The 27,965-nt window shown below is 43.7% G+C and overlaps 3 protein-coding genes and 1 pseudogene across 3 annotated transcripts; 3 read left to right on the top strand and 1 right to left on the bottom strand.

The window, feature by feature from the left end:
• Positions 1 to 28: 28 nt before the first annotated feature.
• Positions 29 to 5,652, bottom strand: LOC121580929 (target of EGR1 protein 1-like). The gene is made up of 7 exons (XM_041896134.2): positions 5,376 to 5,652; positions 5,192 to 5,232; positions 4,980 to 5,076; positions 4,739 to 4,897; positions 4,321 to 4,580; positions 1,048 to 1,210; positions 29 to 872 (listed from the first exon to the last, which is right to left on the bottom strand). The coding sequence occupies exons 1-7, from the start codon at positions 5,487 to 5,489 to the stop codon at positions 165 to 167; spliced, it is 1,542 nt and encodes a 513-aa protein (XP_041752068.1). The 5' UTR covers positions 5,490 to 5,652; the 3' UTR covers positions 29 to 164.
• A 117-nt stretch (positions 5,653 to 5,769) lies between these two features.
• LOC121580931 lies at positions 5,770 to 8,455 on the top strand. Its single transcript, XM_041896137.2, has 4 exons — positions 5,770 to 6,371; positions 6,591 to 6,744; positions 6,968 to 7,146; positions 7,385 to 8,455. Exons 1-4 carry the CDS (start codon positions 6,222 to 6,224, stop codon positions 7,748 to 7,750), a joined length of 849 nt encoding a protein of 282 aa, XP_041752071.1. The 5' UTR covers positions 5,770 to 6,221; the 3' UTR covers positions 7,751 to 8,455.
• A 40-nt stretch (positions 8,456 to 8,495) lies between these two features.
• On the top strand, positions 8,496 to 10,143 carry LOC121580932 (selenoprotein Pb-like). The gene is made up of 2 exons (XM_041896138.2): positions 8,496 to 9,145; positions 9,393 to 10,143. The coding sequence occupies exons 1-2, from the start codon at positions 9,008 to 9,010 to the stop codon at positions 9,723 to 9,725; spliced, it is 471 nt and encodes a 156-aa protein (XP_041752072.1). The 5' UTR covers positions 8,496 to 9,007; the 3' UTR covers positions 9,726 to 10,143.
• A 1,383-nt stretch (positions 10,144 to 11,526) lies between these two features.
• On the top strand, positions 11,527 to 19,464 carry LOC121581506 (annotated as a pseudogene).
• The last annotated feature ends 8,501 nt before the right edge of the window (positions 19,465 to 27,965 follow it).

Genomic DNA, 27,965 nt, shown 5'->3' with positions numbered 1-27,965 from the left:
TTTTCAGGATACAAATCACCATGTGTCATAACCAAGGAAAAGCATTTATTGAAACAATACTATCAACAAATACTGAATGAAATTACCCTAAAATCTGCAACAAAGCATGTCTAACTAAAAAGGCTTTATTATAAACAAGGAATAGATTTGGTTCCATTGAATGATTACACAGTTCCCTCTACTTTGCTAACCACGCTCTTTCCCCACACGACAGCCATCATGCGCATGTGAGCCTTGAAGGACTTGGAGAATGTGCTCTTGACGATATGCATCGGGACAGACTTGCCACTGAGGTAAACCTTGTTCAGGCACTCAGGGAGCCAGGACTCTGAGCTCAGTGGCTCACCTACTTTCTCTGTCAAAGTGGCGGCATAGGAGAAAATGTAGCCTGTCATGAATGCATCAAACCCTGTCCGGTGTGTACCACCCTCCAGCTTCTTCCTCATGGACTCTTCTTTCTTCTCTGCAGCTGGTGTGGCGAGAGGCTGTGGCTCTGACACTCCATTTCCTTCCACCTCTTCTTTGTCAGTCTTCAATTCCCCATCTGCAGACGCAGCCTGTGGCTCTCTGACTCCGTTGCCTTCCTCCACCTTAGTGTTCATTTTCTCGTCGCTCTCTGACCCCTGTGCCTGAGCCCCATCTGCCAGCTCTGTGACAGGGAGAGGTTTGGTGTCTCTGTCAGGGATCACCTGCTCCAGCTCCATATGGGGCTGCTTGCTCTCGGGGGCACCATCAACCTCAGCTTTCCCCTGAGAAGAGCTATTTCTTTTCCTCTTCCGTTTCTTTTTCTTGTTTTTTTCATCATGCTGGATGATGAGGTCGGTGTCATGTGACAAGGGACACTGTGACCCATTGGGGCACCAATCATAATCCTGGCAAATACAGAAAACACAAGCTAAGTGGTAAACATGGCACTGATTATTTGAGTCTGCATTACCATTAGAAAAATAGTCCATGAAATACCCCAGTGCTGATCATCCTGGCACAGACATTTTAGGGATCCTTTAAAACAACCTGGTTTATGAGAAGTGATGTACAACTACTTACAGAGAAGCGCTGGCAGACATTGAGCGGTCCATCCGGGCTAGACCCAGCCAGACAGGGCCTGTAGTCCACATATTTGCTCAGGTGGCCTGTGTATTTGCAGAACTCCAGGAACAGATGGCGTCCACTACCACCAGCCTCAATCGACTTGCTGTTGTCCAATTTGCTGTAAAAAAATATATATATATATATATATATATATATATACTTTAACTACCTCTTGAAATGTGGTGTTGATACAGTGCATTCGGAAAGTAATCAGACCCCTTGACTTTTTCCACATTTTGTTACGTTACCCTCTGTACTTTGCTCCGTTCATCTTTCCCTTGATCCGGTCTAGTCTCCCAGTCCCTGCCATTGAAAAACATCCCCACAGCAGGATGTTGCCACCACCATTCTTCACAGTAGGGATGGTGCCAGGTTTCCTCCAGACGTGACGCTTGGCATTCAGGCCAAAGAGTTCAATCTTGGTTTCATCAGACAAGATAATTTTGTTTCTCATGGTCAGAGTCCTTTAGGTGCCTTTTGGCAAACTCCAAGCAGGCTGTCATGCTTTTTAATAAGAAGTGGATTCCATCTGGCCACTCTACCATAAAGGCCTGATTGGTGGAGTGCTGCAGAGCTGGTTGTCCTTCTGGAAGGTTCTCCCATCTCCACAGAGGAACTCTGGAGCGCTTTCAGTGGCAATCGGGTTCTTGGTCACCTTTCTGACCAAGGCCCTTCTCCCCCGATTTCTCAGTTTGGCTGGGCGGCCAGCTCAATCAATCAATCAATTTTATTTTATATAGCCCTTCGTACATCAGCTAATATCTCGAAGTGCTGTACAGAAACCCAGCCTAAAACCCCAAACAGCTAGTAATGCAGGTGTAGAAGCACGGTGGCTAGGAAAAACTCCCTAGAAAGGCCAAAACCTAGGAAGAAACCTAGAGAGGAACCAGGCTATGAGGGGTGGCCAGTCCTCTTCTGGCTGTGCCGGGTGGAGATTATAACAGAACCATGCCAAGATGTTCAAAAATGTTCATAAGTGACAAGCATGGTCAAATAATAATCAGGAATAAATCTCAGTTGGCTTTTCATAGCCGATCATTAAGAGTTGAAAACAGCAGGTCTGGGACAGGTAGGGGTTCCATAACCGCAGGCAGAACAGTTGAAACTGGAATAGCAGCAAGGCCAGGCGGACTGGGGACAGCAAGGAGTCACCACGGCCGGTAGTCCCGACGTATGGTCCTAGGGCTCAGGTCTCTCAGTTGGCTTTTCATAGCCGATCATTAAGAGTTGAAAACAGCAGGTCTGGGACAGGTAGGGGTTTCGTAACCGCAGGCAGAACAGTTGAAACTGGAATAGCAGCAAGGCCAGGCGGACTGGGGACAGCAAGGTGTCAGCATGCCCGGTAGTCCTGACGTATGGTCCTAGGGCTCAGGTTCTCAGAGAGAACGAGAGAATTAGAGAGAGCATACTTAAATTCACACAGGACACTGGATAAGACAGGAGAAGTACTCCAGGTATAACCAACTAACCCCAGCCCCCGACACATAAACTACTGCAGCATAAATACTGGAGGCTGAGACAGGAGCGGTCCGGAGACACTGTGGCCCCATCCGAAGAAACCCCGGACAGGGCCAAACAGGAAGGATATAACCCCACCCACTCTGCCAAAGCACAGCCCCCGCACCACTAGAGGGATATCCTCAACCACCAACTTACAATCCTGAGACAAGGCCGAGTATAGCCCACAGAGGTCTCCACCACAGCACAAACCAAGGGGGGGGCGCCAACCCAGACAGGAAGATCACGTCAGTAACTCAACCCCACTCAAGTGACGCACCCCTCCTAGGGACGGCATGAAAGAGCACCAGCAAGCCAGTGACTCAGCCCCTGTAACAGGGTTAGAGGCAGAGAACCCCAGTGGAGAGAGGGGAACCGGCCTGGCAGAGACAGCAAGGGCTGTTCGTTGCTCCAGAGCCTTTCCGTTCACCTTCACACTCCTGGGCCAGACTACACTCAATCATATGACCTACTGAAGAGATAAGTCTTCAGTAAAGACTTGAAGGTTGAGACCGAGTCTGCGTCTCTCACATGGGTAGGCAGACTGTTCCATAAAAATGGAGATCTATAGGAGAAAGCCCTGCCTCCCGGAGCTCTAGGAAGTCTTGGTGGTTACAAACTTTTTCCATTTAAGAATGATGGAGGCCACTGTGTTCTTGGGGACCTTCAATGCTGAAGAAATGTTTTGGTACCCTTCCCCAGATCTGTGCCTCGACACAATCCTGTCTCGGCGCTCTACGGACAATTCCTTCGACCGCATGGCTTGGTTTTTGCTCTGACATGCACTGTCAACTGTGGGACCTTATATAGACAGGTGTGTGCTTTTCCAAATCATGTCCAATCAATTGAATTTATCACAGGTGGACTCCAATCAAGTTGTAGAAACGTCTCAAGGATGATCAATAGAAACAGGATGCACCTGAGCTCAATTTCAAGTCTCATAGCAAAGGGTCTGAATGTTTATGTAAATAAGGTATTTCTGTTTACTATTTTTAATACATTTGCAAATATTTCTAAAAACCTGTTTTCGCTTTGTCATTATGGGGTATTGTGTGTAGATTGATGAGGAAATTGTTTTATTTAATCCATCCTAGAATAAGACTAACGTAACAATGTGGAAAAAGTCAAGGGGTCGGAATACTTTCCGAATGCACTGTACTAATCAAAGTTTAGTAGCAAACAGCATTGATGTACTACCACAGCTTTATGGTTGGATAGACTAAGGCCTAGATTCAATCAGATCAAGCGTTAACTGGCAATAGCAGAAACCTGCATAGCGGATGTTTTGGCACTGTCAGAGGTGGAACTGCGTTGGCTCAGTCAAAATCGGTGAGCAGCTGCTCTTGTGGTCATTGTTTTAAAGCCATACCTGCCCCACTCCCGTTAGAAGTTCAGAACGAGAAAGTGTAGGCTATATAGAAATAATTACGCGCAAATTGAAAAATCATTAAATAATGCAGATTTCTATCATCCTAATCGAGGTGTAGATTACATATCAAATTCCAGCGTTCAAACTTGTAAACAAGGCTACATGGGGATTTCTGTTAATGTGACTACGTGCAGCCAATGGCAATGTCCGCTTTAGGTATAATGTCGGGAGCCACTTGTGGATTTGACAGCTCTAACACAGTTCCACTTCTGACATGTCAAAACAACCGCTATGCGGATGTCGGCTAAAGCGGATGTGATTGAATAGAGCCCTGAATATATATTAGTATTTACTATACTAACCATTTCTTGTAGGCATACTCCAGGTAAGAGGCAGCAAAGCGCAGCTCATACTCTGTAGCGTACTTGGTGTCATAGATCCCAGCAGGGAACATCTGGGACAAGTCAGCAGTGAAAGTGCCTAGTTTATCTGGCAGTTGGGCATAGAAGCACTGATAAAGGAACACCATGTCAATCAAGCCGTTGTGCAGCACCAAAGGCTTGCGAGCCCGTAGGAGTTCCACAAACAGCATCCTCATGTTTATTCCATGGGCATCCACTCCCTGGATACAAGAAAGGAATAGAACGCTGGATCACTTCACTGCTTAAAGGTAACAATAAGGAATAGTCCACAAAATCAAATCTGCAGCCTAGTAGCGGATAAACGTGTGCATTTGTCTCTGCGAATCTATGAGTGATCACAACAAAATCTTGATCTCACCCTGTAATTTCCCCTGAGATAAGGAACACCTTCAGCATATTGTTTGTTGAAGTCAAATCCATGTTGCACCAGGAACTGCACGGACTGTGGTTCAATTATGTACTTCTCACTGCAGAGCAATGTCAGGTTGTACACCTGCACAAGGTACGTATCATCATCCTGGAAAGAGATATGACATCAATTAATGTTACATTTTATGTTTAGCTTTCTGAATGTCAAAATGTACATAGGAGACGTTTACCTTGTTTTCAAGTTTCTTATAACAAGCAAACCCAAGGGAGAGAATGGAGCGTGTGCGAGCTGCATTGCATATCGCTTTGTAACGGTCCTCTATGCATCTTAAAATTAAAACAGAGATAGATCCAATGTAACACTTGAGATTGAGATACCATAGTGCAAGTACATTACATAATGAGAAATCCAGATTAAACTGAAATTAATAAACATCCATACTCTGCCAGTAAAGCTTTTCTATTTCCAAGGCCACTCAATTCCTGAAACAAAACATGCACAGACAGAATATGACATTATTAGTATCAATGGACCTACATAAAGGTTGTTGTGCCCATATAATTACGTATAGAACACCATGGATGTAGCTAGCTATATTTGTCTACTAAACTGATGGGACACTTACCGTATCCAGTGCAATGAAGGAGGCAGTCTTGATTGCAAGGACCATAGCAGGCCACAGTTCTTTGAAATTATCATTCTGCACATCAATAACAGGGACTACGATGGAGGATGTCATAGCTACCTGGTTAATATTTTGGAGCACAACCTAAATGTTCAACGTCTGTAGCTTAGCTAGATAGCTAAGCTAATGTTAGCTAGCTGGAGATAGTGTGATCGAATGCCTAGAATGAAGCGTAGTTTAAACAGTAAAAATTCCAACGTGGTCTGAATGGGCCCTCACAGATTTTCCGTCAACAACACACAAAGGACCCCAGTAGGCGTGGACCGTTTTTTTTATTGTTAAAAATGTAATCACTTAATTTTCAACATGGAGACAATTTCGACTAAATAGATATGGTGTCGTTTGTTAGTCAGCATAATTCGAATTTTAATGCGTGAGATGTTATATTTACTTCTCTTGAATAAATGTTTAAAGCTGGCATTCACTTGGACAGCGCATACCGGTGACGTTGACAAACAACCGTTGGGGCAAGTGCGCCATTTTGGCTCAAACAGTCGGAATTTACCTTCTTTGCAATTTCATATTTTTTGCCATGTTGCTAACATCGCTTGATGTTTTTGTAAACGATTAGGATGAGATCAAATATGTTACATGAGCTCATGTTTCAACCCATACTGTATTTAGTTTTGTTTCCTATGAGAACAAGTGTAAAGTTATGGTAGCATTAGCCTCACCAAGCTACATGCTAGTTAGCTGTGTCGTTCGATTGCATTGCCAACAACACTCTGGCTCATAGTTAGCTTGCTAGCTAAATTTAGCTATTTGTGACTTGTTAGCTCGCTAGGTATGGGTGGGTGCTCCGCTCCAAATTGCTCAAACTCAACAACCATTGGGAAGCAACTGTTTCGTTTTCCAAAAGAGCCTATACGCAAGAAGAAATGGCTTGTAAACTGCCGGCGTAATTGTGTACCAACTCCACATTCCAGACTGTGTCAGGCAAGTTTATTATGGGTGGCTAAATTTACTGGCTAGCTAGCTAGGTCCACCAGTCAACAGATTCCTAACTCCAAATTAGGCCAAAACATGTTGACAAGTTTGCCTACACATTTAATATCATAACGGTATTAATTGATTTTAGTACACTATAATGCACCAAGAGAAATATGTCGATATTTAGCCAGCTAACGTTAATCATACAGCTATGTCTTCTTGCAGGACCATTTTGAGCTGAGTCAGTTTGAAGAAATTGCCAGGTCGCCAGCAGGGGGAAAGAAGCTGAAACCAAATGCCATCCCAACTCTTTTCAATGTGCGAGATCCACCTTATCCCATCACCCCACATAGAGTGCTACCACTCAAGCCAGAGCCAGGTAACTTTACTTTTTATTTATTTCTCAAAATCACATAAAAAAACATATGTGAAATTAGATATTGATAGATTACCAGAAAGCACACAATTGTCAGATAGTAGAAGCCTAATGCAAATGTTGGTCCTGTTGATCTAACACAACTTTTTTTTAACTGTTCATTCCTGATTGTAAAAGTGGATCAAGTGAGTGAGTCCAATGTGTTGTTAATGTTCTGTCTATCTAGTGGAGAGGGATCTCAATGTGGGGGATCACCGCTACGCACGACGGCAAACAACTCTGGGCATGGAGGAAGATGATGCTGATGAACTACACAAGACAGAGGAACGTCCCTGCACCCATTGTCAACATTACAGAACCCTGCTGGAACAAGAAATGCAACACACAGCCAGATTACAGAAAGAGGTGTGGTGCTAGCTCCTTTTTCTAAACTATTTCAAACTATTGCCTCATATTTCATAAAACAACTTTCTCCATTCAAACTTTTTCATTGTAAGTTATTGATACGTTATGTGCAATTATGCAATGGACACTTCAATCTTTCAGTCATTAGAATGATTTTACAGGGAAGAACAACAACATTTTGTGAGCGTCTTTGAAAAGACAACACCTCAACATGTATGTTATCTCATCTTTTGTGCAGGTAGAGGAAATGAAAAAGCGGATGTTCAGACTGGACAGAATAGAGAGGGGCCTCCAGACATTTCTGTATGAAGATCAGGTCCGTGCCCTGACCCTGACCAAGCGTTCCCGGAGAGCTGTGTGGTCCCACGAGACTGTGCTGAAGGCCCGTAAGATCCGATGTGCGGTCGGTGACAAGGGTTATGAATTCCTCCGGGAGTTAGGCTACCCCCTGCCCTCTTATAGAACTTTATGCAACCGCCTGGAGAACAAAATCATGGTGACGACAGCCATGGGCTGTGATGAGCTGGCAGAGCTAGGTCTAGGAATCATATCCACATGTGATAGTCCAGACGATGAGGAGGCTTTCATTGGCGTGATGTCATGACTCATGAAAGAGATTTTAAATTAATTTGTTTGAATATGTGTTTCATTTTGGAAGAATGCAACACACAATGACAGGACAATATAGCAAAGACTGACTGTACGACAGCTAGTAGGCCTATATGGTGAAGAAAATGTGGAAGCCTCACACAGGCATCCAAGTAAGAGAGTAGTCTTCAGAATCTCTCTGGAATAATAATTACTGTAGGACCTACTGTAACATACTGTTATTATACCACTGTGGAAAGATTTGGTAAAGAAATCATAATGATGTTGTAATAATGTATTTTCAAACAAATTGATGTGATGTTGTTGATGAAATGCTGCCAGTGATCCATTTCAGAAAGTTATTAAGAGCAGCCTACCCAAATATACAGTATCCAAATGACGACAGAATGGGTAGGAGTAAATATCACCATCTAGTGGCACTGTATCATGTTTGCTCTAGGAGGCCTGTGTGACAACAACCTGACAGAAGTGTCTTTCCTCATATTGAACGAGCGGGTGGCCCAGTCCAGAGGCATGTACTGGGAGCTGAAGAGGAGGGGGCCCCCTGACATCCCTGTCAACCAACAGGCCCAGCTACAGGATGATGTCTGGGAGGCCCTATATGGAAACAAGGAGGACTTCCTGATATAAATCAAATCAAATGTTATTTGTCACATGCGCTGAATACAACAGGTGTAGACCTTACTGTGAAATGCTTACTTACAAGCCCTTAACCAACAATGCAGATTGAAGAAAATTGAGTTAAGAAAATATTTACTAAATAAACTAAAAAAATAAAAGTAACACAATAAAATAACAATAATGAGGCTATATGAGAAGAAGGGAAGGGAACACTGCCCATACCTAGCTCCCCAACCAAGGTGTAGGGATTGACGAGAAAAAGCCCTGATGAAGGCTGAGGGCTAAAATGCCTTGGTTTTACTTGAAACAATAAACAAGCACTTTTATCAACTTTCACTGTCCTCCAAGAGTTGCTGAATAACCTTGTCACTTCAATATGACAGGTAAGATCCATCACAGAGGGGTCCTTGTGTGGGACAGCCCAGGTCCAAATACTGTCACGTTGCTTCTCAGAATTATAAATGTTCCATGAATAAGGAATGGGTTTGTATTGATTGAAGGCAACATGTCAGCACCAATCTAAAGCTTACCACTGCTCTTTAATGGTATGAAGTGTCTTTTCAGGTTTAAATGAGATATTTTCTATCTACATAGATCTTTGTAATTGGTGTGACACCTCATTCATGTGGCCATGGATCTCTCTCCTCTCGCTGACAGATGTGGGAGACTAACATTCCACATAGTCCTGCCCTACAGCTTCCCCCACTACCCCTGTATAGAAGCAGCTGTCAGAGCCACCTACCACAAGGACATCTGTGGCAACTGCACCGTAAGTGAAAGCACACTTCTTAAGGGAATTACAGATATTTAATTTCTGTTTGACTCGTCATTTGAAAACACTACTGTCTGCAGTAGCGCTCCATAGGAATATAATTTCTAGAACAGGAACACCCCTAGAATGGGAACTGAATCTGAATAGCTAACCAAATAATGAGATCTATCTGTGGCTCTCCCAGGTGATGTATTTTTAGCTTGTATCTATTTTGTTAACTTTAGTGTGTTCTACTATTATGCAGGTGGACTCCAACTCTACTTCCTCAGCTGGGTGTAACAGCAGCCAGAGAAACAAGTCTCTGAGCAGCGCAGGGATGGGTGTTAACGAGACAGACAGCACAGTGGCAGATACAGTGAGGCAGATTGAAGTCGCTACTGTCGGCAACCCAGCTCCAACTGATGGACACCAGATGTTGTCTGAGGGGGGTGTTAATATGCTAAACATACATCACCAGCAGCACCAGCAGCAACATAACTACCAGCAGCAACATAACCAGCAGCAGCAACATAACCACCAGCAGCATCATAACCACCACAACCTTGGGTCAGACACAGATAAACAGGACTCCAATTAACATCATCTGTGTAGTTTCTGAGACGAGTAATAGTTAGTTAGCATGGTGGTGGTGGCTTATGTCAGTGACTTGACCGTCCGATAAATAGTTTTGTATGAATTCAGTTTGATTTTGTCTGTGCCTGTCAATTGTATCTGATAAAGCAAACCTGTACAGTAAACTGGCCCTTGGAATACAGTGTGTCTTCCCTACATGTGGTTGGGTGACAGGTTCTACTCTCCTCTGCTATGAAGTCTGCGGGTCAAACCTTACTGAGGTGCCTGTAGGCAGATGCTGTGCTGAGGAAAATGGGACTGATAGTCACCGAACCCATGCAGGGCAGTGTGCTGGACTTCAGGGTATACTTAGGCATCCAAAATGTAGGTTCCAGGTTGCTAGTTGTTCCATGGTCAGATACTGGTTATTCACAAGCATGTAGCCTAAGCCTACTATGTTCTATATAACTAATCTAAATGCACAATTAAAAGTATGATTATGATGTTCTATGATTGTAATCAAAATACATTAAATATGTTGCGTTCCTATGTTCATAAAGCGTGGGTCAGGGTAGACTTATTTAGCTTGTCTTCAGTTACTGTCAGTGGATAAGTGAGGAAACCGAATATGAATACATCACCAGCAAAACACCTCAAAAGTTGAAATAATAAGAGTTGCATAAAGTGAAGTAAGACAAGCACCAAGGACAGAGTGGAGAGGGGGCAGCCAGAAGTAGGGAATTCCAAATACAGTTTGAGAAAATGGGTCTAGTCTGACTAAGCTGAGGAACAACTCAGCTGCTCTATTACTGATGTGCCATAGGAGAGAGGTTGGTGACCTGCAATCCCAGTTGAATGAATCTTACCTTGCTGCTAATGACCTGTGAGCCATACATTATACATTAGCAGTAGGGCTACATCTCGGTGTCAGTAGTGTTTCACCTTTATGTGAACTAATTAATTTCCCAACACATAATCGGAAAATATTATTGTTTGTGCCTAGGCCTATATCTAATCTATTCACCATTCTTTAAAACCCTTCATTTTTTAAAGTTAAATAACCGCTCACAAGTGGGCAAGGCATTAAATAGATAGCCTAGGTTAAAACACCATGCGTAGCAGGTGGATTATCTCATTGCCGCACGGGGTGATGGTAACTCAGGTCACAAATCATCATCAACACTCGGGAGAATGGCGCGCTGGACGGCAGACAATTCCAACGATCTTGAAGCTTGATTCATGCCATGGTTAGATGGTTTGCGACCATCCTCATCATCACCATTATCACAATCACTACTATTCATGCCAACAACACCTTGTTATTTGATGTAGGCTGTGTTACGCGTCTGTGAAAGAAACCATCATAGAAAGTGTATGTTAACTATTTTGTAGGCGACAGGGAGTTAAAACAGAAACGTTTATAGGTTAGAGGTTGAATAAGTGTGGTTGTGTAAGTGATTTTCTAAATCCTCCTGAAGCAAGAAGCTAAACCTACTTTAGCTTATCCAGCCTGCCGACTGACTTGAGTAGGCTATCAACAAAACATCTGCCATGCTTCAGTGGATCTTTTATAGGTAGCTGTCAGATATTTCTGTGCAGGTTTTGCAATTGTGTCCCATTCCATAATTTACCAATCTGACATTAGATGGCAGTACTGTCGTGTGCATAGACATTTCCATATGAGGTATGGTATATGAGTTGTGAAATAGTGTAAACTTCTAGGAGTAATTTCTTGTAGTTTCATTAGAGTCAGGATTTACTTTATATAATGGAAATTAGTAACTGAATATAACTTATCACATAATGCATTTTTGCAGCGTTTAGGGATGGCCACAACATGGCAGAAAATCCAACTGTTCTACCAAGAGGTGCTAGAGAATGGAGGTAACTAAGTCCAGACACAGTGCTCACTGAAGTTCTCAGTCCAATACCATTTTCTTAGCCTATAGGAATGCTGTCTTTGTGTCCTTCCAGACAAAAATACCGACAGCTGGTTGCTGGTGTACTCACCTGTGCCAATCACCTGCATCCTCCTGTGCTACCTGCTCCTCATATGGGTGGGCCCCAAGCTGATGGCTCAGACAGCCAGTCAACCTCAAGCCTGTGCTCATTGTTTACAGCTTTGCCATGGTCTGCCTGTCTGCCCACATGTTCTATGAGGTATGGAAACAGGGGAAAGCATGGGCAACTTGTAGCTATTTTACCCATCTTGGATATTCTTTAGATCTATTGTACACAGTACCTATCTATATCCTCGTTATATACTCTATGTGTAAATAAGTGACGATGAGCAGCTATTCCTCTACCTGTAAACATACAGTATTTTAATGCATTTTTCTTCCTTCCTTTTTTAAATTTTCTAATTGTATTATTTATTTATTCACAGGCTCACAGGTAATATTATAACTTCTTGTTCAACAGTTGCAACAAGGTTACTTAATATTGCTGCCTACAGCAAGGTGTTTAAAGGTTTTGGCAATGCTTTCAATGCATTGCAATTGCCTTAATATACAGTACATATCTAAATGATTTCTGACCTAAAACTACTGCTGAAATGTCTCTTCTCTGTGTTCTGAACAGATGGCCAAGGTCTGCTAGTGGTTCTACTTCTCCAAAGCTTGAGCTTAGTGATAATGTAAGTACACTTCGGGGATTCTACTATCCCAGGTTGAAGCAAAAATTGTGTGAGCAGCACCACTTGGACTATATTTACATCTCTTCTATCAAGACATATTTTATGTACTGTCTTCTGTCTATGTGACTAATGTCTGTAAATGTAGCTAATTCCTGAGGATTTGTTTTCTGTGTTTCTTGTCATATTCTTGTATACAGTTGAAGTCGGAAGTTTACATCTTAGCCAAATACATTTAAACTCAGTTTTACACAATTCCTGACATTTAATCCTAGTAAAAAGTCCCTGTCTTAGGTCAGGTAGGATCACCACTTTATTTTAAGAATGTGAAATGTCAGAATAATAGTAGAGAGAATGATTTATTTCAGCTTTTATTTCTTTCATCACATTCCCAGTGGGTCAAACGTTTCGGGCAGCCTTCCACAAGCTTTCCACAATAAGTTGGGTGAATTTTGGCCCCTTCCTTCTGACAGAGCTGGTGTAACTGAGTCAGGTTTGTAGGCCTCCTTGCTTGCACACGCTTTTTCAGTTCTGCCCACACATTTTCTATAGGATTGAGGTCAGGGCTTTGTGATGGCCACTCCAACTCCTTGACTTTGTTGTCCTTAAGCCATTTTGCCACAACTTTGGAAGTATGCTTTGGGTCATTGTCCATTTGGAATACCCATTTGCGACCAAGCTTTAACTTCCTGACTGATGGTGTTCTTCGGCTTGCAAGATCCCCCTTTTTCCTCCAAATATAACGATGTTCATTATGGCCAAACAGTTCTATTTTTGTTTCATCAGACCAGAGGACATTTCTCAAAAAAGTACGATCTTTGTCCCCACGTGCAGTTGCAAACCGTAGTCTGGCTTTTTAATGGCGGTTTTGGAGCAGTGGCTTCTTCCTTGCTAAGCAGCCTTTCAGATTATGTTGATATAGGACTCGTTATACTGTGGATATAGATACTTTTGTACCTGTTTCCTCTAGCATCTTCACAAAGTCCTTTGCTGTTGTTCTGGGATTGATTTGCACTTTTGGAACCAAAGTACGTTCATCTCTAGGAGACATAATGCGTCTCCTTCCTGAGCTGTATGACGGCTGCGTTGTCCCATGGTGTTTATACTTGCGTACTATTGTTTGTACAGATGAACGTGGTACCTTCAGGTGTTTGGAAATTGCTCCCAAGGATGAACCAGACTTGTGGAGGTCTACAATTTCTTTTCTGAGGTCTTGGCTGATTTCTTTTGATTTTCCCATGATGTCAAGCAAAGAGGCACTGAGTTTGAAGGTAGGCCTTGAAATACATCCACAGGTACACCTCCAATTGACTCAAATGATGTCAATTAGCCTATCAGAAGCTTCTAAAGCCATGACATCATTTTCTGGAATTTTCCAAGCTATTTAAAGGCACAGTCAACTTAGTGTATGTAAACTTCTGACCCACTGGAATTCTGATACAGTGAAATATAAGTGAAATAATCTGTCTGTAAACAATTGTTGGAAAAATTACTTGTGTCATGCACAAAGTAGATGTCCTAACCGACTTGCCAAAACTATAGTTTGTTAATAAGAAATGTGTGGAGTGGTTGAAAAACAAGTTTTAATGACTCCAACCTAAGTGTATGTAAACTTCCGACTTCAACTGTATCGGTCATGTGAATTAAACAAATATGACATGTCTCTTCCAGGTGTTCTTCATCCTGAGGAAGATGAACAGTCACTTGACCTTCCCGCATGTCTACCACCAAAGCACCATGATCTTCAATTGGTGGGCTGGGGTCAAGTACGTGGCAGGAGGCCAGTGTAAGTGTTGTCCCATTCACATCACTACAGCAGGGACAGTGTTTCATTTACCTGGTGTTAGACCCAGACAATTATCTCCTGTATGTAACAGTATGGCAATGCACAATCTATTTCTTGTATCTGCTTCCTGCTCAGCCTTGGTTGAAATAATTATTATGCTTTTCATACTTGTTCTTCTGGAGATATACAGTACACACACCCACATATTGAAATGCACATTACATTTCAATGAGTGGAACACGTGCAACGATACCCACAGTGTCCTTGGAACTGTTTCACACCCCTGCTATTTGAAAAAGACATTTGGTGCGGTGAAAGCAGCAGTGATCAAACTAGACTAGCAAGGATTGGAACAGAACGGCCAAGATTAAGACAAGCTTTTGGCACTGAGATGCATTATAATTTGTTTAAAATGGCGGTGAGTTTGCAGAAAACAGCTGGCGGTGCATCTTAGTGCAGCATTTGCCCTCCTTTTGGTTTAAAGATAGTAAACACAGCCTGGCTATTTTATTTCACATTGCGCGTCCTAAGATGGACAGATGGGCAGTTCGTCACACTTTGCGATGAAATCAAATCAAATCAAATCAAACGTTATTTGCTACATGTGCCGAAAACAACAGTGAAATGCTTACTTACAAGCCCTTAACCAACAATGCAGTTAAGAGTTAAGAAAAGAAAGTGTTAAGTAAAAAATAGATAAGTAAAAAAAATGTAAAAGAACAAATAAGGCCTACCACTGTTGAGTCGCCGTCAAACTTAATGATGGTGTTGGAGTCGTGCCTGGCCATGCAGTCATGGGTGAACAGGGAGTACAGAACGGGACTGAGCACACACTCCTGAGGGGCCCCCGTGTTGAGGATCAGCGTGGCAGATGTGTTGTTACCTACCCTTACCACCTGGGGGTGGCCCGTCAGGAAGTCCAGGATCCAGTTGCAGAGGGAGGTGTTTAGTCCCAGGGTCCTTAGCTTAGTGATGAGCTTTGAGGGCAATATGGTGTTGAACGCTGAGCTGTAGTCAATTAATAGCATTCTCACGCAGGTGTTCCTCTTGTCCAGGTGGGAAAGGGCAGTGTGGAGTGCAATAGAGATTGCATCATCTGTGGATCTGTTGGGGCGGTATGCAAATTAGAGTGGGTCTAGGGTTTCTGGGATAAAGGTGTTGATGTGAGCCATGACCAGCCCTTCAAAGCACTTCATGGCTACAGACGTGAGTGCTACGGGTCGGTAGTCATTTAGGCAGATTATCTTAGTGTTCTTGGGCACAGGGACTATGGTGGTCTGCTTTAAACATGTTGGTATTACAGACTCATTCAGGGACATGTTGAAAATGTCAGTGAAGACACTTGCCCATTGGTCAGCGCATCCTCAGAGTACACGTCCTGGTAATCCGTCTGGCCCTGCAGCCTTGTGAATGTTGACCTGCTTAAAAGTCTTACTCACATCGGCTACGGAGAGTGTGATCACATAGTCACCCGGAACAGCTGATGCTCTCATGCATGCTTCAGTGTTGCTTGCCTCGAAGCGAGCATAGAAGTGATTTAGCTCGTCTGGTGGGCTCGTGTCACTGGGCAGCTCGCGGCTGTGCTTCCCTTTGTAGTCTGTAATAGTTTGCAAGCCCTGCCACATCCAACGAGCATCGGAGCTGGTGTAGTACGATTCAATCTTAGTCATGTATTGACTCTTTGCCTATTTGATGGTTCGGCTGAGGGCATAGCGGGATTTCTTATAAGCGTCCGGGTTAGAGTCCCACTCCGTGTTAGCGGCAGCCCTACACTTTAGCTCAGTGCGGATGTTGCCTGTAATCCATGGCTTCTGGTTAGGGTATGTATGTACAGTCACTGTGGGGATGACGTCATCGATGCACTTATTGATGAAGCCAGTGACTGATGTGGTGTACTCCTCAATGCCATCGGAAGAATCCCGGAACATATTCCAGTCTGTGCTAGCAAAACAGTCCTGTAGTTTAGCATCTGCGTAATCTGACCACTTCCTTATTAACCGAGTCCCTGGTGCTTCCTGCTTTAGTTTTTGCTTATACGCAGGAATCAGGAGGATATAATTATGGTCAGATTTGCCAAATGGAGGACAAGGAGAGCTTGGTGGTCTAGAGTTTTTTCCCCTCTGGTTGCACATTTAACATGCTGGTAGAAAAGAGGTAAAACAGATTTAAGTTTCTCTGAATTAAAGTTCCCGGCCACTGGGAGCGCTGCCTCTGGATAAGTGTTTTCCTGTTTGCTTATGGCCTTATACAGCTCATTGAGTGCAATCTTAGTGCCAGCATCGGTTTGTGGTGGTAAATAGACAGCTATGAAAAATATAGAAGAAAACTCTCTTGGAAAATAGTGTGGTCTACAGCTTATCATGAGATACTCTACCTCAGGCGAGCAAAACCTCAAGACTTCCTTAGTATTAGATTTTATGCACCAGCTGTTGTTTACAAATATACACAGACCGCCACCCCTTGTCTTACCGGAGTCTGCCGTTCTATCCTGCTGATGTAGCGTATATCCCGCCAGCTAATAGGATTGATGGAAGAGGCAGATTACTTGCTCGCCGTTGGATCCTTACAAGGCACCCCGACCTACGTCCACGATATCTCCGTCTCTTTCTCAGAGAGTGACGGGGATTTGGGCCTTGTCGGGTGTCTGTAGAATATCCTTTGCGTACGACTTGTTGAAGAAAAAATCTTCGTCCAATACGAGGTGAGTAATCACTGTTCTGATATCCAGAAGCTCTGGCAGAAACATTATGTACAAAATAAATGACAAATAACGCGAAAAAACACACATAATAGCACAATTGGTTAGAGGGCCGTGAAACGGCAGCCATCTCCTCCGGCGCCATCTTTCTGGTCAAGATGTTGTTATTCAATGAAAGAACCCAGCTTTAGAAACAAGTTAAACAACTTACCTTGTATTAAAACAGTGAATAACTATGAACATACCACTGAATGAATAGCCCATTCTCTGGGTATTTTGTGTCTTCCTCCCTCCAGCCTTCCTTATTGGTGCACGTGGTGATGTAGACTACATGACCAAAAGTATGTGGACACCTGCTTGTCTAACATCTCATGGGCATTAATATGGAGTTGGTCCCCCCTTTGCTGCTATAACAGCCTCCACTCTTCTGGGAAGGCTTTCCACTAGATGTTGGAACATTGCTGCGGGACTTGCTTCCATTCAGCCACAAGAGCATTAGTGAGGTCGGGCACTGATGTTGGACGATTAGGCCTGGCTCGCAGTCGGCGTTCCAATTCATCCCAAAGGTGTTGGATGGGGTTCAGGTCAGGCTCTATGCAGGCCAGTCATGTTCTTCCACACCGATCTCGACAAACCATTTCTGTATGGACCTCGCTTTGTGCTTTGTGCACGGGGGCATTGTCATGCTGAAACAGGAAAGGGCCTTCCCCAAACTGTTGCCACAAAGTTGGAAGCACAGAATCGTCTAGAATGTCTTTGTATGCTGTAGCGTTCCCCTATACTGGAACTAAGGGGCTTAGCCCAACCCATGAAAAACAGCCCCAGACCATTATTCCTCCTCCACCAAACTTTACAGTTGGCACTATGCATTTGGGCAGGTAGTGTTCTCCTGGCATCCACCAAAACCAGATTCGTCTGTCGGACTGCCAGATAGTGATACATCACTCCAGAGAACGCATTTCCACTGCTCCAGAGTCCAATGGCGGCGAGCTTTACACCACTCCAGCCAACGTTTGGCATTGCGCATGTTGATCTTAGGCTTGTGTGCGGCTGCTCGGCCATCGAAACCCATTTCATGAAGCTCCCGACTAACAGTTCTTGTGCTGACGTTGCTTCCAGAGGCAGTTTGGAACTCGGTAGTGAATATTGCAACCGAGGACAGACGATTATTACTCACTACGCGCTTCAGCACTCGACGGTCCTGTTCTGTGAGCTTTTGTGGCCTACCACTTCGCAGCTGAGCCATTGTTGCTCCTAGATGTTTCCACTTCACAATATAGTAGCACTTACAGTTGACCGGAGCAGCTATAGCAGGGCAGAAATTTGACGAACTGACTTGTTGGAAAGGTGGCATCCTATAACGGTGCCACGTTGAAAGTCACTCAGCTCTTCAGTACGGGCCATTCTACTGCCAATGTTTGTCTATGGAGATTGCATGGCTGTGTGCTCAATGGGTGTGGCTGAAATAGCCAAATCCACTAATTTGAATGGGTGTTCACATACTTTTGACCATGTAGTGTATCTGTACTATGGGCTAGCAGCCCTGGGGCCTCACATGCAGAGATATCTTTGGTGGAAGCGCTACCTCACCTCCCTGCAGCTGGTGAGTAGAGTGGCCTTGATGCAGAGCCTCTGCTACAGTATGGCCGCCTCCCAAATGGCACCCTATAACCTATTATAGAGCACTAATTTTGGCCAAGACTCATAGGGGAATAGGGTGCTATTTGGGAAGCACCCGTACAGTACATCCTAGAGTCTAGATAATACTTAATTTACATTTACTGTATATCATGTAAAAGCAGGGTTTACCAACCCTCTCCTCGCACCTTAAAGTGCTTTAACCTTCAGTGTTTTGTCAGGATGCTAGGCTAATTAGCCTGTGGATGATCTGTTCATTGGAAGAAGCCTTGTTAAAGGTCCAATGCAGCCATTTTTATCTCAATATCAAATAATTTCTGGGTAACAATTAAGTACCTTACTGTGATTGTTTTCAATTAAAATGGGAAAAATAAATGGGGAAAAAATGCTTCTTAGCAAAGAGCAATTTCTCAAGCAAGATTTTTGCTAGGACCGTCTGAGAGTGGTTTGAGTGTGTGGGGGAACACTGAACATGAGCTGTTATTGGCAGAGGTTTTGAACTCTCTTTCTTATTGGTCTATTAACTAATTTTACCGCATGTTGATCTCACCATGGAAGGCCAAAACTCCTTCTCACCAAAACAGTCTGAAATCTAGAGAGGCCAGTGTATAATTGTTGTGCCAAGACAATAGGATAGCATGTATTGAGCGTTAGTGCTGACTCATACCTTGTTTGTTTAAGTTTCCTGATTTGGTCCTGATGTTTGTATTAATTGTTTGGAAAATACGTTAACTCTGTTTATGGGCTCTACAACTGTATAGTTCCAATGTAGTCACACTAGAAGCCCACAACTGAGCTTTCTTCTTATTGACACTGGTTATGTTGACCCTTTGTGACCCCAGCTCCACTTCTTCATAGTGACCATCCACACCAGCTACAACCTGTTCACTGACTGCAACATCCCAGACTCCATGAACGCTGTGGTGTTTGCCTACTCCCTCAGCCTCATCACGCTCTTCAGAAACTTCTAGTACAAGAGCTACCTTAACAAGAAGAGCAAACAGACATGAGAAAGAGATGCAGAGGCAAATGTTACAGATTTTGTCATGTCATTAATACTGTATTTAAAATAAAATAAAATTGATCTATTTATTGACCAATCATGTTTAAGTAAAGCAGGTCTCTATCTTCTGGACCAAAGCCTCTGTTTCTGTTCTAGCCTTCCCTCCCACCTGTGGTATAACAAACACACACAGACCCCCAGAGCAAGCCCTCTCCCGTTCCCTCCCATCCCCCCTTTGGTCATTAGGGATGAAGTCTCAGCCACACTCTGGCGACTCTGCCTAATTGAAATAAACCCGAGCAGGCCTCCTGGTCTAGATTCCACTTATTTATCTAATCTCCCTCTGTGACACTTCATTTGTCTTAGGAGTCATTGGCTGGGAGGTAAGCCAATCGCCAGTCAGCAGGCAGTCTAAAACTGCCCCCTGAGCCCCTCCTACTCCCTCCTTGTCACTGTTCTGTGAGGATTCCCAGTAACCCCCCTTCCTCACCCGTCACCTCCTGTCCCATCCTCCCTCCTGTTCCCCTAACATTCACAACAGTACACCAGGGACCCAAGATTAGATGCTCATCAATTGGCTTCACCCTCTCTCTAGCTGAAACAGCCCACCATTTTAAAGGGACACACAGTCAGATGATTTTAGTGTTTTGACGGCAACAAGAACACATTTTACATTTTTTGCAATTCTACACATTTTGCCATGGGACGTAGAGAAAATGTTGCCATTTTAAAGATGCATAAGGTAAACAGCATAGTGGGTAAAAGCACAAGGCTCAACTTCTCCTCTGTTTTGGTGCTCTGGCTACTACACTGTGGTTTGAGAGCGAAGTCTTGCATCTCGCTCATCCCAATATCTGTGGTGCTGCTCATGGCAATGACATTTTGCTGAGTCTTCCTTTAAGGCAAGTTTTCTGCAATTTTACACATTTTGCAATGGGACGGAGAGAAAATGTTGCAATTTCATAACTAATTTCATGCAATTCTACTCGTTTTGCCATGGGACGGAAAGAGAAATGTGCAGTTTCACAGATAAATTACTACAATTCTACACATTTTCCCATGGGGTGGAGATCTTTTTTTTTGCAGTGTTAAAGCTAATTTCCTGAAATGTACATGGCAGGTTAATATGATATCTGAGTGAAAGTGACTAACAAAATCATTGGGGGGCACCTGGAGGTCAGGATAGCTGGCTGCTAGACTATAACAAAAAAAATGTTAGCTGACATGGGCTAATTGACTGTCAGTGATTGACATAACAAAATAAAAATTGCTAATGCACAACCACATTTCGAAACTGCATCTTGTGTATTCTACTATTCTAACTCTCAACAGTAAATTGAGACCCTGACTGAAACCCCCCCAAAAAACATGCGGCCGGGGGCCCTAAGTGACCTCTTATGTTACTTATGCCTGGGGCCGTCCCTGAACCTGGATGTGTAACTCTCATTCTCACACCATTCATGGATGCTGGAAAACGACGTAGCTCAGTGCTCAGTCTGTTGTGTTGAATTGCATGCCAGATGTCTTAAAAAGCTGTTCAACAACATTCACTGAGAGGACAATCGCGCAGGCACTGTGACGTCTTTGTGACACATGTCACGACCAAGGACAGAGGGGCTTTGTGGCCCCATGTAAAGTAGCCAGTTCTAAATGTCTCTCATAGATACAGCTGTGTAGATTTACAGACCATATGCTGCTGGTGAGTTGACCATTGTTTTCCTCGCAAGTATATAGTGTCACATCTCATACCCCACAGCTGATTGCCAGAAGCACATTTGGACATATTTTGTCACTGGAATCAGCTCTGTAGTATTGCTCTGGGGGCATGTGTCCTCCAACAGAGATATTTGAGAGGAGCAATATATTGTTGTCAGTCTTCAACCCCAGCCATCCAACACCACATGCTCATGGCTGTGCTAGTGCCACTGAGTTTACAGTCTGAAAACAAACCCTTGAGTCTCCTTACAACACATTGTCTGTGCAAACTGCAGATAAATGATAGCTAGTATTTTCCACCACTCTCATTTTAATCAGTTTGACACAGCCAACACTCCTCCTTGGCTCCCTAAGCCTGTTACATATTATCTGACAAGATATCCTCTTGGAACTTGTCTTTTAATGTGACTTGTCTGGGAGAATGAAGTGGTCTACAGCTGCAGTGATTTACAGCAGAGGCCACCCCTCAACGTTTGTCCACTGACTGTTTGTGCAATAAACAAGTGACAGGTTCTTGGGTGTTCAGTTAAATGTCACTTTCCCCGTGAGACGGGAGATGAAGGTCATCCTTTAACGCCACTGTCACTTTAAGTATCGGCGGCTTCCTCTCCTGCTGCCGATTGATAAGGGGAATTGAAAGCGGATGAAAGCACATTACTTTGTGGTGGAGAGAGGTTGGACGGAATGAGAATCTCTCCCCTAACTCCCTCCTCTGTTTCTCCCTCTCTTTGTTTCGCCCTTTCTTTAGTTTAGCATGTCACGGTTGTGACTGATATAAAGGGAGCCATCTTACATTCAATGGCTGGTGCCAAATTATTTGGGATTGAGAAAGTGGTCCTCTGTAGCTCAATTGGTAGAGCATGGCGCTTGTAACGCCAGGGTAGTGGGTTCGATCCCCGGGACCACCCATACGTAAAAATGTATGCACACATGACTGTAAGTCGCTTTGGATAAAAGCGTCTGCTAAATGGCATATTATTATTATATTATTTGAATAATTTGTGTGCTGTCCCCAGCTACTCTATGCTGTTCTACATGTACAGTGCCTTCGGAAAGTATTCATACTCTTGACTTATTCCACATTTAGTTGTGTTACAGTCTGAATTCAAAATGCATTAAATAAATAAAACATTTCTCACCCATCTGCACACAATACCCCATAATGACAAAGTGAACACGTTTATATACATTTTTGCATATTTATTGAAAATGAAATACATAAATATCACATTTACATAAGTATTCACACCGCTTTGCTATGACACTCCAAAATATATATTTAATCAATTTTAAATTCTGACTGTAACACAATGAAATGTGAAATAAGTCAAGGGGTATGAATACTTTCTGAAGGCACTGTAGGTATACTGTAAAACAAATATAACTATGCTTCACATATCAAAAACAACATTAATTATATTTGCTAAAATATGATTGTTTTCTAAAAATCCATCCACTATGCACCGAAAAAGTTGTATTTGTTGTACAAGCTAAAAGCCTAAACCTCAAACAAGATAAGAACTCATATTCACGAGTCTCTCTCACATCTAGACATGGCGACATTATCTTTTGAATAAAATTACTCACAGATCAACAAACATACACCACTTACGGCGACAAGAGGGAAAAAAACACAACCACTGACAGCAAGGGAAAGTGATGATGTAGAGGCACTTGTAAGTTAGTTTGGTAGGCTCCCCAGTAACACCAAGTAGCACCTTGTCTGTAGACTGTAATTAGTAATCACTTAAAGTGGGGGTGAGCCCTCCTTAGCCAGGCCAGCCAGTAATCACAAAGTCAGTGAGAGGGGCTGGAGAATGAGCGGCTGATGATGGTGCTTGAGGTGAGCGACTGGTTTCAGACAAAGAGGGTTAACAAGAGGGTGAGCAATCTCAGCTAGTGCTTTCATTTCAGCTTCTTGTTTCAGCCAGCCAACCAGCTAGCACTTGTAAAGGGGTCAGTACAGGGCACTCGTAAAGGGGTCAGTACAGGGCATAAGGTATGTATGAGCATGCTAAAGAGGTCCATATAGACATGGATGGAAATTGTTTTGTTGAAACAAGAGTTTATCATTTGGTTCCTAATGGAAGCGGCTTAAGATGGATATCCCTACACGCACACACACACACACACACACACACGCACACACGCACACACACACACACACACACACGCACACACACACTAAGCCTGATTAACATCTCAGTCATGTGTGTGCGGATGAGTCAGCCTCTCTGTGTGTGAAAGCTGAAAGCGACACAGTGGGGATGCTGCAGTCATCATTTAAGGCCTGTTTCATGTGACTAGGAGAGGAGAGCACCAGTCTGAATACAACATACCATACACACAGACAGACTTGGCAGACCTGAGAGGCCACTCCGCTCCATCTCAACTCTTTCCTGTTTGCAATCACAACACTGAATTTAAAACAGGTGTGGATCATTCTCACTACTCTGGATTGGGTCGATGTGACTGTGAATAGCAAATTTGACTCACAAACTTTCCCCCGGCTATCAAAGGATTGGCAATTTAATGTTCTGCTAAGTCAGGCTCAAGCTGATATAGCGTGACATTTGGAAGCTCATCACTCATTCATTGATTGCATTATATCTCACCGGACATGCCCTAGAATTGTGTTTGGGGTTGACCCTTTGTAAAAAGAGAAGCACCATCTGTTTCAACCCCCCCCCCCACACACACACACACACATTTGTGTTATTACACTATGTAGGTGTCATGGTTGTGCCTTTTATGGGGGGGATGTCTGATGAACAATACAAAATGGCTGCCGAAGGGCTAGAAAGGCTCCTAATCTAGCATCTTGACTACCTCTTGCAGAACCCTCATAGAACAGTGAGACAAGTAAGCCACCTTCAGCCCACCATCATATTTAATAATTCCCCACATATTAGCAGTCTTCAGTGGTCTAATATCGAACCGTATTCTAGCTTGGACTAACTGGATGGTTTTTCTGTGACTGAGGCTTCTAGCTCTCTGGTCTCAATTAGAGATGAGTTTACCTTTATCAGTAGTGCTCTAATGCAGCACACCGCCTGGCCTCCCTCTGTGTTCAGATTTTCATCAGCAGCTGTGCTGTCAGGTTCAATTCCAATGTGCAGACAGCTCGTCTGCCACATACACTCCCCCAAACACACACACTCACATACACACCCACACAGAAACATAGCAAACAAGAACATGCACACACGCTTAAAGTGGTCCTTTATGTACCCTGTAGCCTTACCAAATCACCATCAAACAGACACCGCTCCTTTGTGGTGTTATTGTCACACCAAACGTGATGCAGAGCCTCACGCCACAGACACAGTGGGCCCTATTTGATATAAACACTTTACTTGGTTTAGATATATTTGTCAAATACATCTCGTCACTGCCCTCTAGTGAGATCAGCCCATACCAAGCTCATTTGAATGGCACTAGTGGTCTATACCTGCTTATAAACTAGTCCTAATAACTCACCCATAACATTGTGATTGTACATCGAATCATTATTTTACAATATACTCTGAGGGGAATACTATCTCTGTGTCCTTCATCACAAGGTCATTCTAAGGTCAGCCTGAAGGCCTGAAAGCCTCACATGATATATCCAGAGGACTAAGTTCTAAGCCTGGTCCCTGTGACCTTCATTTTCAGTGGGATCACACAGTCAGTTAGTGGGGGTCCCTGACCCTCTTATGTGTGATAGATCTGAGAAGGCTTAACTGACACTAACCACTTTACATTAGTTGTGATTGGACGTCTGAAATAAGCACTTATATTTCCACTATTTCCACAATTTCCACTATCCAGTAACCATCTAACCATCAAATTATCTGTTTCTAAGATAAGTGATACTAAGTGATACTAAGAATAGATTTAAGGATTTCATTAATGGACAGAGAAACTGGCTGTAAGTTACTACTTGTACTTACACATGAACATAGCCTACTTTGCCTTTGCAAATTCGCCCCTTGATGTAGTCATGTCAATCCATGCCAAAGGTTATTGCATATTTCAACATGCATAAACAGTGAGTGTTCAGTTGGCCGTTGTGGTTGATGGGCAGATTGTTAAACTGGCTCTCTTTGTCTACCTCTTCACCCCACCGCCCAGCTCCGGCTGGCCTTCTCTCTGCATTATTCAGAGACACAACACCAAGGTGCAGCTCATTTCCCATGTCTTCCATTTCAAATGATTTTCGGCCTGCATCCAAGCACATTTCATTGACACAAAGACAAAGGATCTGGCACATGTGTTCTCCCCAGACCCTCGTAATATTAAATATTAATGCCAGCATAATTTCGCAGGCTCCCGAGTCCCAAGGAGCAGGAGAGTACAACAGTGTAGTCATCAGTGACTTCAGTATTTTTCCCAAAGGCAAGGAGATTGTCAAAATAAATTCTGAGACGCCCCAGCAACAGCAGAATCTTTAAAATTACATTTCACAAATGCACTTTTGCTAATATGTGGAGGATTATTAAATATGATGCTACAGTCTGTTGTGTTTTTGTTGACGTTTTTCTTTGTTTACGTGTGTTTAAGTTGTTTTACCAGTTCCATCCCCAGACCAAAACAGAACAGAAAGATGGCAGCAGAGTCTGCAGGTGCGTGAGTCAGAGTGTACTGTAGTGGCAACATTTATACAAACCATTATTCATGCGATGGAGACCCCGCTCCCCACAACACGGCAAGACACTTTAACATCAAAGTCAGCACACATGGTCGCCTGGCTCCTGTAGGAGCGTGTTCTTTTGATTCTCTTCCCCCCTCTCCCTCTACTCTCTGCTGAGTGGTTCCCCCCAGCCCCCTGCTTGCTCCAGCCCCCTGTTTCCCTGCTCCCCAGGTCACCTAGCACTTAAAATAACTCCGCCAAGGACCCGTTAAGCGCAATGTCTTTTCCTCAGCCTGCTCCTCAGCCTGCCATGCCAGTGAATTACATAGCCGTTCCACGTTATTAAACATGACACTCAACCAAGATAATGAGGCTTTTTTCATCTCAATTTGGAATCCTAATCTCGTTTCTTTGATTAATAGGCGCTGATCTGCATATCAAGGGCTTTTTTTTTTTTTCTCCAGCAAATCCCTTTTTAAGATGCGCTCGCAAGAAAATAAAATCTGTCTTGAGAATCTTTCTTCCATCTCCAGCTTCTTTTTCTCAAGAAAATATTCTTCTTCAGGCAGGGAGCGGCTTAAGGTGGGAAAGGGAAAAGGGCCGGGTAGCAGACTGATTGGATGAAGGCTCCAACCACCATCCCCTCCACCCACTCAAGACAAGACAGGAGAAGAAGGACAGAACCTGCTGTGTGTTTTGGTCTACCAAGAGCAGTCTCCTCATTTGTCCTCACATACACTGTGGGGTACGTACTGCTCTGTTGCATGACCATCACAGACACACTATCAGCTGACCAGTACTGTCTGCGTCCCAAATGGCTCCCTATTTCCTATATAATGCACTACTTTTTCAAAAGCAGTGCACTCTATATGGAATAAGGTGCCATTTGGGACGCATCACATCCTGACCTTTCCCCACTAGACACCAGCAAAGCCATCCAGGACACAGGAAGCACAGGGTTTCTTCATGGGGGAGGAGGAGCGATGGAAAATGATCTGGCCTGAGCCATTAATAACAGTCTCCAGTCAGAGGAAAAATACTGTAAGACATTGCTGCAGCACAAGCCTCCCTCTGTGTCTCATTGCTGCCCATACAACCATGTCTGTGTCCCAAATGGCACCCTATTCCCTATATGGTGTACTACTTTTGACCAGGGCACATATGTGGTGCCATTTGGGACGCAAACCATGCTTCTCAAATTGCTGTTTTCTCAAAGCTACCTATACACATGTCTGTCTCTGTCATGCATTACTGAAGAAACGTCAGGAATGGTTTCGGGAATGGCACAGTGGTGTTATCACGTTGCTACAGTGTCACAACTTCTACATGGTGCAACAGCAATGCTGGGAGATATGGCGGATCTATAATCTGGAGGCCACTGAAGAATGTAGCCTCGGAGAGAGGGGGAGACGGGGGAGACTCAAGCATTTCAGAGATTTCCAAGCATGCAGAAAGGGGGTAGGACGCGGGTGCTAGTTCCCCCTCAGGGTGAGCTGAACTCTAGGAAGGAAGGCGAACACAGGAGCTAGTCAGTGTGACCATACCAACCCTCTCTCTTTCTGTTGGGCTGTAATTATCATCATACTCTGCAGCTCTGCTCAATGAATCATGGTCATTCTGTCAGCCACGCACCCCTCGAGGAACACTTGCTGTTGGCCAACGAAGAGAAAGAGAGAGAGATGCCACTCTCTCTTTCTCTTCTTCTCCATCATGTTTATGTCTGCCCAGCCCTATGGTCCTCCCACTGCACCATAACCTTCCAAGCACCTCCGTGAATCACCAGCTCACCAATACCCTGGGTGATCAGAAATCAATCCATCTCATCGCTGTGGGAATAAATACCTGAGAGACCACTGGAGATGTCACCAGGGGCTCCCTACAAATCAGACAGACCAGTTGTTTGTCTTCTCTCAGCCTCCGCAGCAATATTTTCCTAATCCATGGCTCCCAGCCAAAGGCACAATAAGTTAATTAACCAGCTAATTTCCACAGCACCTCAGAGGAACTTAAAAGCAAGCAATCCCTAATGTATGGGTTAATTAATAAGATGGGGAAAGGTAAACATTGTAAGAATCAATTTGTCAGACCAAAGCTGCATTGGGGGAGGCCTTGAAAAAAGCTCTTACGACTGATCAAGATGCTCACGGAGACAAAGATGCTCCCGGAGACTGAGGGCT

This window comes from Coregonus clupeaformis, chromosome 14 (genome assembly GCF_020615455.1).
Source record: "Coregonus clupeaformis isolate EN_2021a chromosome 14, ASM2061545v1, whole genome shotgun sequence".
Classification (NCBI taxonomy): Eukaryota; Metazoa; Chordata; class Actinopteri; order Salmoniformes; family Salmonidae; genus Coregonus; species Coregonus clupeaformis.
This window is presented reverse-complemented; position numbering and strand designations above follow the sequence as displayed.